Source organism: Podarcis vaucheri (genome assembly GCF_965113315.1).
Source record: "Podarcis vaucheri genome assembly, chromosome: 15".
NCBI lineage: Eukaryota > Metazoa > Chordata > Lepidosauria > Squamata > Lacertidae > Podarcis > Podarcis vaucheri.
Window position 1 is genome coordinate 7,145,270 of NC_138753.1, and position 15,047 is coordinate 7,160,316.

Genomic DNA, 15,047 nt, shown 5'->3' on the forward strand with positions numbered 1-15,047 from the left:
GAGAGAGAAAGGTTTCGACTTTGGCTGAATCGCGATGCCTGCCTGCGCACTTGGGGACAAGATGGGGAATAGACGGGCGACGTTACGGACCCCTCCTCGTTGAACTTCAGGCTTGTGGCTAAGACTATCTCGGTCCAGCGGACCTTGTATAGCCCCGTGGGTTTCTCCATGGGTTGTTTTTACCCAGCCGTGTAGAACAAACCTCTTAGATGAATAAATGCAACAAATAAATGAAACATCTCTCCCCCCCCCCCCCAATTTCTTTCTCTCTCTGAGATGCGTTGGGTTGCCTCTGGCGTTTGGCCACTCTGAGAGCAAACCCCTCGCAGTTGATGGAGCTAAGTCAACCGCGTTGCAATGGGTCTACTTTGAGTAGGAATAAGCTTGGATACAATCCATAGGTTTACAAGTGACTGGACTGGCGATTGTATATAGGACAGTGCCTTAAAATGTATTTTCGTGATGTGATTTGCCACCAGCAACTTATAGGCACACGCATATCCGTATGCAGACGTATTCGAGGATATTTAGGATTAACTGCATACTTCCAGGTTCAGGGAAAACTTGTCTGGAGTGTCGTTTGGCGCTTTAAAAAATCGGGAAGATTTGTAGACAGAAACAGATACGCATCACACCAAATATATACTGCATCTATAGATTAGATACCTTATATGTCACTGCGTAGGATGAACAGTGTATAGAAGCTCTCTAGTCATGGAGAATTGAGGTGGTGGTGGTGGGTGATCTTCGTGTCTCCTCGAAAGTAAGCCCCATGGCATTGCATGGCAATAACGTAAAGCTGCATTCCTGGCGCGCCAGCAGCATGGAAGGTAATGACATCGGGGTGTCGCATCCCTACTCAAGAGTAGACCCATACGCGATAGCCATTTCCAATAATTTCAGTAGGTAGGTCTACTCTGAGTAGGACTAGCGCTGCCGACAACCCGTACAGTTTGTTTTCCCCCCAAATCCACGTAGAAGTAGATGCTTCTGTCCCGGAGTATTTTAAACTGATGGAGGCGATGCAGCCAGCCAGAAGCATTTTTCAGGTGGCAGTCCTAGGCGCACTTATCTGACAGCTGACTACTTGGGAAGGGGCGGAGGGGAACGACCTTACTTCCGAGTAAACGAGTAGATGAGATTGGGGTTTCGGTGTGGGGAGCTGGAAAGCAAGGGCAACGAATCTTTCATTGGGTCGAATCTGTTAGGTGTGCTGAGTAGGAAGATTCTGGATCGAGAATAAAGGAATCTTTAACTGAGAGAGAAATTATTTAAGTGTTTTGGGGACACAGTTAAAAATCCAGGTGAAAATTGTGTGTGTGTGTGTGTGTGTGTGTGTACATATGTGTGTGCAAATCAAAATACAAAATAATAACATTTTTATATTAGTAGTAGACATTATTATTAATAATGGTAATTTGCCCCCTGCAAAACATGTGAAGAAATGACCACAACTGTGGTTTCTCTCACACTTCTATTTGCATTTTCCCGAAGGAGCCTATTTGCAGTCTGGACCTGCCAGGGTTTTTATTTAGGAATAAAGCCCTTCTTCATCTTAGCCATCCTTCAGAGTAAAGGCATGAATCAAAACAAAGACTCACTAAGCCTGCACAAACTTATCTGGGAGTATTCAGTGGGGGTTACTTTTGAGTAGGACATAAGCTGACCATCCAGACAACAAAAGTCCCCTGGGTTGGTCCCCATTGGTAGAAGATTGCACTGCACCTGAGCAAGCAATGCATGGAGAGATCCAGCGATGGATCCTTTGGGGCCATTGATACCTGAGATCGATGCTTTCAGGAATAACACCCCCCCCCTCACCGCAGTTGTTGTGATTGTAATTTTTAATACTGAATTTTAAATTGCTGCAACCGATACCTGGGACCTGGTGGCGAAGGACGCGTAATAAATTGAGATAATATCAATTAATTCATTAATACAGGGTGACCAGATCAAGAAGAGCAGTCAGATCTGCGCAGGCCTTCTGGAGGACAGATTCAATATTGAGGCGAATAAGCTTGCCTTGCTTCTGAGTGCGAGACACACACAAACCTACCTCCGGGGAGCTTACTTGTCCGTACACCTGCACGGATCAAGCCGTTCAAGGCTGTGTTTTCTGTAGGACCACCCCCAACCCATAATAGTTGCACCAGAACAAAATAGGGTGGGGAGCACAATAGGGGCAACTATATTTCTAGATGGGTGAATTGCGTTTCTCCCATCTCTGGGTGTGGGGGAAATATATGTTAATGACAGGGGACAGAGCCCAGGAAAGGGGAGGGGCAAGTGGGGACGACCTCATTGTTTGTGGGGGGGGGCCTTGTCCCCCTTGCACTTCTCTAGCCCCACTCAGGGCAAGTGAAGAACTGGTGGTTTGAACGATCTTACAGTAATAGATGAAGCCGCCTTGTATTAAATGCATCTAGCTCAGAATAATGCACCAGGCTTCCCTCTGGATGTCTCTGGCAGAGACAGAATATTACCCATCACCTGTTCCCTGATCCTTTGAAACAGGAGATGTTGGGGGCTGAACTGTGGGACATTTCTGCGTGCAAAGACCTAGGCCATCCTTTGGGTTATACCCAAGCAAGGTTTGGTTTTGGATAGGTTATTTACCACCCACGCCATCCCACTTGGCCAAGGAGATCTTCTGCTTCCTTTTTGGCACGGAGGGAACCATGTCGAAAGGCATCGCACATCTCCCAAATTCAGCTTTAATGCTTATTAGGGTGTCGTTAATCAAAAGTGTCAGTCCTCTGGAGAGGAAACACCATGGCATGCCTCTCTCCCATCTCCCTGCACAAACTCCCTTGTCCTCTTTCCAGGTCAATTACAGCTGCAGCAAACCTTTTATTTATATTCATGCTAATACATTTTGGCCTACAAAGTCTGGCCGACCTAGCCATTCCTGTACCTGGGAGCAAGCCGCCCCCTCCGCTGAATTCACCAGGACTTACTCCTGAGTAAGACAGGGCAGTTAGGGTGGCAGCCTTGCTACCTTTAACCCTACCCAGGAGAAGGAGCCGACGTCATGAAAACTGGAAGAGAACATGCAGCCGATTCTCTTATTCTTGGTGTGGAAGGAGCCACAAGGCCAGAGATGGCAAGCAGACAATTGGAGAAAGCTTATAAGAATGCCCCCTGCCTGTTTCCTCTCCTTCTCCCCTCTCTCTGTGGAAGGCAAGGCTATCTGCGGTTAGTGGCCATGATGGCTGCGTTCTGCCTTCACTCTCAGAGGCAGGAATGCTTCTCAGTTGCTGAGAATCGCAGGATGGGAGTGTGCTGTTGCGCTCAGAAGCCCTGCTTGTGGCCTTTGCATTTGGGCACCTGGTTAAGCCACTAGGAGAGCAGGACCCTCGACTAGATGGGTCCTCTTGTTTACGTTCTCCAGTTCCCTTCTCTTGCATCTTAGAGAGATGGGTGGAAAGAGCGGCAGGGAAGGGTTGGAATGCAGAGCACAAGAGCGTCTGAAAGATAGATCCCGGAAGCCGAGAATATTAGCCTTGCAGCTTTGCTTGGGGAAGGGCTGTGGGTCATGGGAAGAGAACCTGATTCTCATGCAGGAGGTCCAAGATTCAATCTCCGACATCTCCAGGGTAAGGCCAGGAGAGACCTCTCGTCTGAAACCCTGGAGAGCCGCTGCCACTTGGGGTAAATAATACTGAGCTAGAGGGAGTAATGGCCTGACTTGATTGGTACAAGGCAGCATTTTGTGTTCCCGTGTTTAGTTCATTAATTTGTAGTTCCTATGTTTCTTTCATTGCTCTTCTTTGTAATCCTGTATATGCGGCCATTTATTAATATTTCTGTAGCTTAGTCTGGTGTGTCAGCATTATTAGGCCCTAGTTGTATGACAGTTAAAAACAACAACATCTTCATATTTCTAATAAGTTCTACCCGAGTTTGCTTTTTTCCTCCTCTCTTCCCAATCAGTTTTCCTTTTATGTTGTGACTTTATAGATTGTAAACCCCAGGATGCAGAGATTGCTCCCTTCCCCCCCCCCCTTTGCCCCTTTTTGTTCATCTAGGAGCTCCTCTGGGAGCCTCTAGGACTCTCCGGGTTCAAAGAAGCTTGGGATTCTAGACCCTTGTCCAAGAGACCACTGGAACCACATAGAAATTGATCCAAATAATAAATAAGAGAAGCAATGTAGAACTTTACAATCCTCTTGCTTCTGCCCCTGTTTTTTCTGCAATGTCCACCCAACAACACTGTGAGGTAGGCAGTGCTTAAACTTTGAGAATAAAGTACTGGGGTTGTAGCCTTGCCTGGAAGCTACACTCTGCACCCCAGAATCTCATTAACCCAAATTCAGATTTGCCGGGTATGCAAGCTCCTTGCTGCTTGAACCTGACTTCCTCCCTCCAGGCTCCTCCTATTATCCTTATTAGCAGCTGCTTCTAGCCAGAAAGAGATGCTCAGCACAGCCTCTGAAGATTATTTCCATTGCTTCTACAGCCAAGTCATGCTGCAGAAAACAGGTTCCAGGGCAACATATCCCCAGCTGTTGATCACTCTTATTTCCATAGAAATACTTTTAGAATAGTGGCTGAAATGCCTCAAACCAGCTAGGGAATCACTGGGGTGGGAGGTGAAGGTAAACAGGATTGTATTGGTACTTTTGTTTTCCCAAGAAGGGCAAGTTTATGCTGGTTGGCCAATGCGGGAAGGAGATGATGGTGGAGCCTGTTCCACACCATACATTCAAAAGGCACATGACTTCCCTTGAAGCAGGCTTCCTCAACCTCAGTCCTCCAGATGTTTTTGGCCTACAACTCCCATGATCCCTAGCTAGCAGGACCAGTGGTCAGGAATGATGGGAATTGTAGTCTCAAAACATCTGGCAGGGCCGAGGTTTTGGAAGCCTGCCTTGAAGGATCCTGGGAGCTGTAGTTTGTTAAGGGGTGCTAGAAATTGCACCTCCTTGAGGGGAAACTACAGATTGCATTATTCTTTTCTAGGCGGTACAGTAAGTGCTTTAAATATGTGTTGGGTGTGCTTTAAGTATATGGCGTAGATCTGTATTGCAGTGTTTTGTTTTATTTATTTATTTATTTATTTATTTATTTATTTATTTATTTATTTATTATCACTATGTCTTACCTGCCCTTCTCCCAAAGCTCCCAGGGCAATTTACAGCAATTAAAACACAGCGATAATATTTAAATGCAATACTATGCAATATTTAAAGACAACGTACAATCACGAAAAATAAGATGGGTCCTTAAAACGTACATCTCAGGGGCCCAAAGGCAAGGTAAAGGGGTGCAATCTCTCCTTGCGCCTCAGTGGGGAGTTCCACAACTTAGGTGCTGGGTTGCCATGGCCACCCCAAACTTCTGAGGGCAATGGAACAAGCGACAGGGCACCCTCCACCTATCTCAGCACTTGAGAGGGACTTCCATAAATGTTCCACTTCAGCGTACTTCATTCCGGCACTACCCCAAATAAATAAATAAAGGGAGTAGAAACGAAATGTTAGAGTAGAATACCCAGCTTCAGGATACTCCATTCCATTCCACCTCCTGCCCAGTTTTCCAATCCTACCCGCCCCAAAAAACCACACCACTAAACCCATAGTCTCTTGGCTGGATTTTTAAAAAGAGTTCCTTCCATGGGTTACCCGCCCCAAAAAACCACACCACTAAACCCATAGTCTCTTGGTTGGATTTTTAAAAAGAGTTCCTTCCATGGGTTTTTGTTCTTAAGGCAAACCTCAGGGTTGCGCTTCAAGGTTGCTGATGCCTCCCATTCTCGTGCATGGATGGCAACATAAAGGAATGGTCTGCGCCAGCTGCGCATCAGGAATAGAGGGAATGTTCCTTATTAAATATGTCTGCCCATGTCACACTTTGGGGTGGGACGTAAAACAAAAAAGGACCAGGCTTCAGTCCGTAGGAACCTGCAGTCCAGATTTCAACCTTGCAGGGAAACGAGAAGGAAGGGAAAGGCTAGAGGGAGAAATCTGGGTTTGCCAGATTTTTAATTTTTTTAAAAAAATCTGCCTTTGCTCTTGTGCTTTCCAGCAGCAACCTGCACAGCAGATATTAACAGGTGTTACTCATTATCTTTAGGCCAGGAACAAAATTCATCAGCTGGATTTCCTGCAGATCATGTTGTGCTGCTTGGCGCAGGAGCAAAGCGGGCGAGGGTTTTCTGTTTTTGTTTTCCCCCTGGTTCACCGGGAGGCCTAATAACAAGGGATGGGGGCGTTTGGGCTCTGAGCCAGGGACACTTTGCTACAGGGCTGAATGGGAATAGGAAGCTTTTCAGCACTTCTGAGCGGAGATCCAAATAAGAGGACAGGCACGCAGACTCCGCCTAGGCCCCCTCTGTAAAATATCTGTGCTTTTTCAAAATTTGGGAAGCACAAAATGTCCTTATTTTAACCTAGGATGACAAGGTGCAGAATGGGGTGAGGATTTTTCAGTATTCAGTAAAAGCTCAGCAGCCTATTTTGGCATCAATAGATAAGCACCCCCCTGAACTGAGCTTTATCGTTTTTAATTGCTTTTAATTGCTATGCTTTCGAATGGTTTGTCTTACTGCAGTATTTTAACGGAGGGTGCTTAAATGCCCCATTTGAACTGCCATTGCATATTTTAATGGTGTGTTGGTTTTACAGTTGTAAAGTGCTTGGAAGCCCTGTTGTCCTATAAGCGGTATATATATATATTAATTATATATAAATTAATTGTCATTAGTGGCAGAAGAATTTGCAGCTTCCCTCCCACGATACACGCTTTGTGCATAACATGGGTCTGTTTGTTTCCAACGTTTTTTTTCAAAAAATTACATTGAAACCCTAAAGCACTTGATCGAAACAGGACCACACTGAAAGAGTTACAACATTCTGACATGAGAACAGCAGCAGTTAAAACAAAGATATTTGGAACCTCGGGTTAAAAAGCAATTTGAATAATATTTTTTTAAAAAAATTTAAAAAACGTGCCCGGGGTCTGTTGAAAAGTCAATAAAGCAGGAACCTTAAAAACAGCCTTCTACTAAGTCAAACCATTGGGCCATTTAACTCAGTGTTGTCAACACTGACTGGCAGCAGCTCTCCATGGTTTCAGGCAGGGTCTCTCTCCTTCCCTGATCTGGAGATGCCAGAGATTGAACCTGGGACCTTCTGCATGCTAATAATAATAATAATAATAATAATAATAATAATAATAATAATTTATTATTTGTACCCCGCCCATCTGGCTGGGTTTCCCCAGCCATTCTGGGCAGCTTCCAACAAAGATTAAAAATACATTAAAATGTCACACATTAAAAACTTCCCTGAACAGGGCTGCCTTCAGATGTCTTCTAAATTCTTCTAAATGTTAGGTTGTTGTTTATTTCTTTGACATCTTATGGGAGGGCGTTCAACAGGGCAGGTGCCACTACCAAGAAGGCCCTCTGCCTGGTTCCCTGTAGCTTTGCTTCTCTCAGTGAGGGAACCACCAGAAGGCCCTCGGCGCTGGACCTCAGTGTCCGGGCAGAACGGGCAGTATACCTTCAGGTATACTGGATTGAGGCCGTTTAGGGCTTTAAAGGTCAGCACCAACACTTTGAATTGTGCTCGGAAACGTACTGGGAGCCAATGTAGGTCTTTCAAGACCAGTGTTATGTGGTCTCGGCGGCCGCCCCCAGTCATAGCTGTCAACGTTTCCCTTTTTTAAAGGGAAATTCCCTTATTTCGAATAGGATTCCTCGCAAGAAAAGGGAAAAGTTGACAGCTATGCTCCCAGTCACCAGTCTAGCTGCCGCAAAGGCTTGATAAACTAGGATTAGAGCCCAGGCCACACCAGTCCTGGACCCAAAGGAGCAATTTGCTTTGTCATTCATCTTGTTATTCATCCAGGTTACCACAGAGCCTTAGAAGGCGGCCTGTCCTATTTCACCACAAGCCACCCTATCTGAACCTCTTTTCTGAAGTTATTTTTCACAATTTCAGTTGCCTTTTCTTTTGTTTGTAATGTAGTGCTTCAGAACGGACAGCAGCTTAGCTGGGAAAACATATCCCTGCAGGGAGAGGCAATGATGGGGTCAGAAAAAAGCATCTCCTGTTGAATTTCTGTCTGCTGAGTAGCTATTAAGTACATAGGAGCTGGGGAATGGGAGAAGCTAACTATATTGGGACCCTCGTACCTACGGGACCGCCTCTCCTGGTATGCCCCACAGAGGAACCTACGGTCTGCAAATAAAAACATCCTGAAGGTCCCAGGCCTCAGAGAAGTTAGGCTGGCCTCAACTAGAGCCAGGGCTTTCTCGGTTGTGGCTCCAATCTGGTGGAACGCTCTGCCACAAGAGACTAGGGCCCTGCGGGACCTGACATCTTTCCGCAAGGCCTGCAAGACAGAGTTGTTCCACCAGGCCTTTGGTCAGGGCCCAGCCTGACTCCCTCCTCTGGCAATCTGCACAGAATTTTGCTTAACGGTTGCCATTCATTTGATTTTAATTAATTTTTATAATGAAACGTTTTTAGAATATTGGATTATTTGATTGTTTGATTATTTGATTGTTGTTAGCCGCCCTGAGCCCGGCTTCGGCTGGGGAGGGCGGGATATAAATAAAATTTGTTATTATTATTATTATTAGCCACCACAATGTCCTCTTTCTCCACCGGAGACCCTTGTTCCATTCCCACCAAAACAGTCTTGAAATACCGTATTTTTTTGCACCATAACACTCACTTTTTTCCTCCTAAAAAGTAAGGGGAAATTCTGTGCATGTTATGGAGGGAATGCCTACGGGTGGCATGCCTACGGATTTTCCTCCTCTAAAAACTACGTGCGTGTTATGGTCGAGTGCGTGTTATAGAGCGAAAAATACAGTAACTCTCAAAAAACCTCTAAAATACCCCCATCCTTTTAAGGAGTGTACAGTTGTTTGGAAATATAGCTTAGATGTGGATCCTGCAACAAAGTGCTGCAGTATAGAGTGTTCCAGCTATAAGAGCATCAGGATTTGGCCAATGGCCCATTTGGTCCAGTATCCTATTCCCTCAGTGGCCGACCAATTGCAGGACCAAAGTTCAACAACAGCTCTCCCCACCTGAAGCCCCCAGGAACTGGCGTTCAGAGGCATTTCCTGTCTTCGAAAAGGGGGGGGGATGCAGCCATTGTGGCTAGTCCCCATTGCAGACCCTCCAAGTGTCCCTATTTTCCAGGGACGTCCCTGATTTAGAAACGCCATCCCGTTCCGCCCTGACATTGAGGTCCAGCGCTGAGGGCCTTCTGGCGGTTCCCTCACTGCAAGAAGCAAAGCTACAGGGAACCAGGCAGAGGGCCTTCTCGGTAGTGGCACCCGCCCTGTGGAACGCCCTCCCATCAGATATAAGGAAATAAACAACTATATGACATTTAGAAGACATCGGAAGGCAGCCCTGTTTAAGGAAGTTTTTAATGTTTGCTGTTTCAATGTATTTTCAGTCTTTTGTTGGAAGCCGCCCAGAGTGGGCTGGGCATAAATTTATTATTATTATTATTATTATTATTATTATTATTATCACTACTACTATTATTATATCCCAGAATGTCCCCCTTTTCCATAGGATAGGGTTGCCATATTTCAAAAAGTAAAAACGAGGACACCCTGAAAGTTGTTGAGCCGGGGAAAAATGTGATTTTTTGATTGACTTGCCTAAGATTCAGGACAAAATGCTGCCTTTCAGAAATTCCCCCGGGACGTCAATTGAAATCCCTGTAATGTCCGGGAAAATCCAGGTGAATGGCAGCCCAACCTTAGGATGTTTCTATTTTCATTGGAGAAATGTTGGAGTTATCCAACCCATGAGCCATCTGAAGGCAACCCTGTACAATATAGGGAAGTTTTAAAAACCTTTAATGTTTTATTATTTTTTATATATGTTGGAAGCTGCCCAAAGGTTCTGAGGCAACCCAGTCAGATATGTTGGGTATAAATTGTAAAATCCTCATTGTGGAATGGGACGTCCCTATGTTCATCGGAGAAATGTTGGAGGGTGTGCCATTGATGAATTTCCCCCGTCCTCTTTTGAAACCATCCAAGATGGCGGCTATCACTTTCTCTTGTGGGAACGAATGATTTCGTTTTTACTTTCTGCTCTGTCGCTATTCTTTTTTTTTAAAAAGCAAAACCAAGCTGACTCCGGAAATGCCCTGAGTTTGAGTGAGGAGAGGGTGGAACTGGGAGCGGGGGTCTTTCATTTTGATGGACTTGGGTGGGTTTTCATCAGAGTGGGTTTTCTTCCCTGGACATTCCAGTCCCCATGATTTAGAGGGAGCAGGGAAAAGCTGTGCTTGTTTTTCCTGTGAATTTATGCTCCTTTACCCAATGCAAGTCAATGAAAGGGAATCTTTCTTTTGCAAAGAGAAGATGCTTTGTCTCCTTAAGTCTGCAATGGAGGCACAAGGCACAAGGCAATAGGCATATCCAGCGAGCAAATAACTGAAAATACTTAACTAAAAGTAGAAATTGTGGGACATTTTTTTCTGAGCACCTGGGTTCAAAAGAAAGTAATTTTAAACAAATGTTGTTGAGATATTTCATTCCAAATCTGCTAGAGAGAGACACAGGATGATGACGACAGGTGGGTGTCCTGCCCCAAACTAAATCCTGGATTTGCCTATCCAGAAGACCCCCCCCCCTCTACCAATGGTCCTTGCACTAGAACAGTGGTGGCCAAACTTGGCCCTCCAGCTGTTTTGGGACTACAACTCCCATCATCCCTAGCTAATAGGACCAGTGGTCAGGGATGATGGGAATTGTAGTCCCAAAACAGCAGGCGGGCCAAGCTTGGCCACCACTGCACTAGAAGGTCCTTTCTGGGAGGGCGGCATGGTCAGCCCTCAATAACTGTTCTCTGCTGCCTGCTCTTCTGCCTCTTGGTAGAATTATTCCCTTCTTCCAGCGTCCCTATTCTGGTTTCAGCCTTGTTCTGGTTTCTTTTCTGACCCATTTCATTACCTCTGGCCTGTTTCCCCCCTTCTCTCTCTCCCTCCCTTGCTTTGATCCAGGTGTTTTGGGACCAAGTGTGCTGGCTGCTCCCAGGGCATCTCTCCCAGCGACCTGGTCAGGAGGGCCAGGAGCAAAGTCTTTCACCTGAGCTGTTTCACCTGCATGATGTGTAACAAGCAGCTCTCCACCGGCGAGGAGCTTTATATCATCGACGAGAACAAGTTTGTCTGCAAAGAAGATTACCTGAGCAACAGCAGCACTGCCAAAGAGAACAGCTTGCACTCAGGTGAGGAGCGACTCCTTTCCGGTTTTGGGGGTGGGGCAATCCGAATGCAACTGATCAGACCATTGAAATACCTGGTGGTCAGGGCTGTATACAACCAGTTCCATCACGTGACTTCCCCCAAAGAATCCTGGGAATTGTGGTTTGCTAAGGATGCTCGGAATTGCAGCTTTGCAGAGGGTTAAAATAGTTCCTAGGATTTGGGGATTTGGCAGGGTGGGGAGCCATGTGATGTCACAGGAAGGCCTTAGGCTGCATTCCTAGCCATTAAAGGTAAAGGTAAAGGGACCCCTGACCATTAGGTCCAGTGGTGGATGACTCTGGGGTTGCGGCGCTCATCTCGCTTTACTGGCCGAGGGAGCCGGCGTACAGCTTCCGGGTCATGTGGCCAGCATGACTAAGCCGCTTCTGGCGAACCAGAGCAGCGCACAGAAACGCCGTTTACCTTCCCGCCGGAGCGGTACCTATTTATCTACTTGCACTTTGACGTGCTTTCGAACTGCTAGGTTGGCAGGAGCAGGGACCGAGCAGCGGGAGCTCACCCCGTCACGGGGATTCGAACTGCGACCTTCTGATCGGTAAGTCCTAGGCTCTGTGGTTTAACCCACAGCACCACCTGCCTCCTAGCCATTACTGAGGAGCTATTCTGCTGGAATCACTCAGTCTGTAGAGCAGGAGACTCTTAATATCAGGGTTGTGGGTTTGAGTCCCACGTTGGATCCCTGCATTGAAGGGGGCTGGATTAAATAACTCTCATAGTTAGGCTTACCATATGCCTGGAATTTCCCTGATATAGCTGGCATTCAGCCCTCGTAAACAGCGTCTGGATGGAAATCGCTGAAATGTCCGGGGAAATCCCGGACGTATGTTAGCCCATTTCGGTAGTGTACATTTTGACAAATTTCATTTAAAATAGCTTAGGCAAACTAAGGCCCGGGGGCCAGATCCGGCCCAATTGCCTTCTTAATTCGGCCTGTGGATGGTCCAGGAATTAGCGTGTTTTTACATGAGTAGAATGTATGCTTTTATTTAAAAAGCATCTCTGGGTTATTTGTGGGGCATAGCAATTCATTCATTTCCCCCCCAAAGTATAGTCCGGCCCCCCACAAGGTCTGAGGGACAGTGGACCAGCCCCCTGCTGAAAAAGTTTGCTGATCCCTGCCTTAGAAACTCCGTGTTGGCTTTTTAAAAAAGATTTCGCAAGGAAAGCTCAGCAACTTTGGTCAAAACAACTCTTTTGTGTCCAGATTTTGACTTTTTGAAATACGGCAACCTTACTCATGGCCCCTTCCAACTCTACAGTTCTGTGATTCTATGAGGAAGGCCCATTAAATTCAATGGAATATACTCCCAGGCAGGGGTGCCAATTTAATAAAATGTGGGAGGTGGGGAGAGAGAGCAGGTAAGCCCTGACACACATACTCACCATTTGAATAGTAATGTTCATCAACTTGCGGGGGGGGGGGTCCTCAAATATTTTATTGGTAAGGGGGCCAAATGCACCTCGGCCCCTAGGCCTAGGAGATGGCACCTATGCACCCAGGTAAATGGGATGAAGCTAGCAACATTAGAATCTGTACCTTTTGTGAACTTTAGAATACTTTAAAACGGAATTGGATCCCTCCACCAAGGGGGAGTGGTCTATCAACACCTATCAGCCATGATAACTGGGGAAGGGAAGTAGCTCTGTGGTTAGAGCATCCGCTTTGCATTCAGAAGGTACCGGGTTCAATTCCTGGCATCTCCAGAGCTGGGAGTGTGTCCCGGGTGAAAGTCTGGAGAGCCACTGCTGGTCCTGAGCAAGATGTCTGATTCTGCATCAGGAAAATTTCCTATGATGTTAACAAAGCAGAGCTTATGGATTTTGAGATAGTGTAACTCAGGGTAGCCCCGGCCAGCTTGCCTAATGGTCAAGGGTGATGGGAGCTGGCATCCAGCAACACCTGGAGATCACCACATTGACCACCTTATAATCATATTCATAATGGTGGGCTGTTGGCCTTCATGCCAGGCTATGGGGGGTTTTATGGAGGCATGGGTTTGGAAGAAGGGTGTTGGCTTACAACCAGCAGGGCTCATTTGATGTCTTTTAATTAATTGGTAGGAGCAATTAATTTGCTTTCCCCCCTTTCCCCCCCCCTTTCTGATGCATTCAAAGTTTTCACAGCTACGGAAAATCAGAAGGTGACTGTTCTGTCATTTGGGAAAGAAGCTGAGAGTAGATTATAAGCTTGATTTGAGATGGAAATCAAAGTATCCACCACCAGGTGAATCACGGGCCAATATTTGGAGTATGATTAAAATAGCATTGGATTGTACCCAACCCAAGTCTTATTCAGAGAAGACCCATTTCAGATATTTTTGAATCACTATGAGTTCGTATTGAATTGTATGGATGGTTTGATGAAATGGTTTCGTTCTTTCTCTTTTTGCCTTGTTGTACTATTTTGGTTTTGATGTGCTTAGAGTGATTGCAATGTTTTGCTGATGGTTAATGCTATTGATACTACCACGAGCTGTTTTGAGCTCAGCTCTGTCGCTGGAAAAGCGGAATACAAATCTGAAATCAAATTTAAGTCAACGGACCCAGGTTAGCTATGTCTTTTTTTTTATTTTCAACGGGTCTTCTCTGAGCAGGACTAGGATTAGAGACAACCAATGGTTTTATTTTTATAGTATATTATAATCACATTATTGATTGCCTGCCCTTCACACACACACCCCAAGGTCCCAGGGCAGGTTATAGCAATGTTATAAACAATTTAAAAGAACGTGCAGACGTAAAAAATAAGGCTTCTAAGTGGTGTACGAAATATAAAATACTGGTGAAATGGAGCCAATTCCTTTTCAGTCTCTGTGTTTGTGCGCTGAAGAAACTGGAGGGTCTGAGAAGATCAGATCAGAACATGGTCTGCCAAGATGGTTTGCAATCCACACTTAGCTGCAAACTGCTAGGAGGAGCACCCCTAGGTGTCTATGGGTCTTTTCCTTTCTTACATCCCTTTTGGGAAGAGGACCAGTGAATTGGAACTACTGGAGATCCATTTTAAGAGCCCAGGAAGATCAGAGAGAAACACATCTTCAGAGAGAGAAAGAGTGATAGACAGGCACATACTTTGTAGGAAACAGCTTCTTCTTTTTGAGGTGGTGGGTGAAGAAATTCACAGTCCCAAGGAAATGTTTGGCCTGGCAGACTTGTTGGGGAGCTGTGTGTGTGTGTGTCGGCTTCACACCCGTGTGTTACTGGCACACATGTGTAAAGTGTGGAGGTTTGTTGAAAGGAGAGGAACAACACCGGTTGCAATTTTCGCTAGTTAACACAATGCTCCCCCTACACAAAACACACTCACACACTTAAGGACAAAATATGGGGAGGGGGAAAGTGTTTTCCCTGTCTGAAACCTGGGGCTCAGTCCAGCTCACAAGTAGCTCACCACCAGATCCCATTGATTCATTGCGAACAAATACTTAATGGTGCCACCTTTTGTGGGTCTACGTAGAAGTAAGTCCCACTGAGTTCTATGGGGTTTTTTTTACTCTCAGGTAAAATAATTAGGCAGCCATCCTAGGCAGGACACTCAGAAATAAATCCTAGTGAATTCAGCGGGGCTCCCCCCCCCCCATACTATTTTCCTTTTGATTGATTTTGATTGTGGGGTTAGGAATGCAGCCTTTATTTATTTCGTAAAATTTATACACAACATGATTGCAAAAAGACTCCGAAATCCTCAGAGCAGTTTGTAAAAAAAAAAAGGTAAAACAATAAGAAAAACTAACAACAATGGTATAAGACAAAGGTAAAATAACAACAGACACTAAAAAAAACCCCAGATT

General features: G+C 45.7%; 1 protein-coding gene across 2 annotated transcripts in view; it reads left to right on the forward strand.

Annotated features, from left to right (window-relative positions):
• Positions 1-15,047, forward strand: part of LHX1 (LIM homeobox 1) — a 55,588-nt gene that overhangs the window by 7,410 nt on the left and 33,131 nt on the right. For both annotated transcript variants that reach the window (XM_082200830.1, XM_082200831.1), the window contains exon 2: positions 10,990-11,216. In XM_082200830.1, the coding sequence (XP_082056956.1) occupies positions 10,990-11,216 (227 nt within the window). The remainder of the gene's footprint in view (positions 1-10,989; positions 11,217-15,047) is intronic.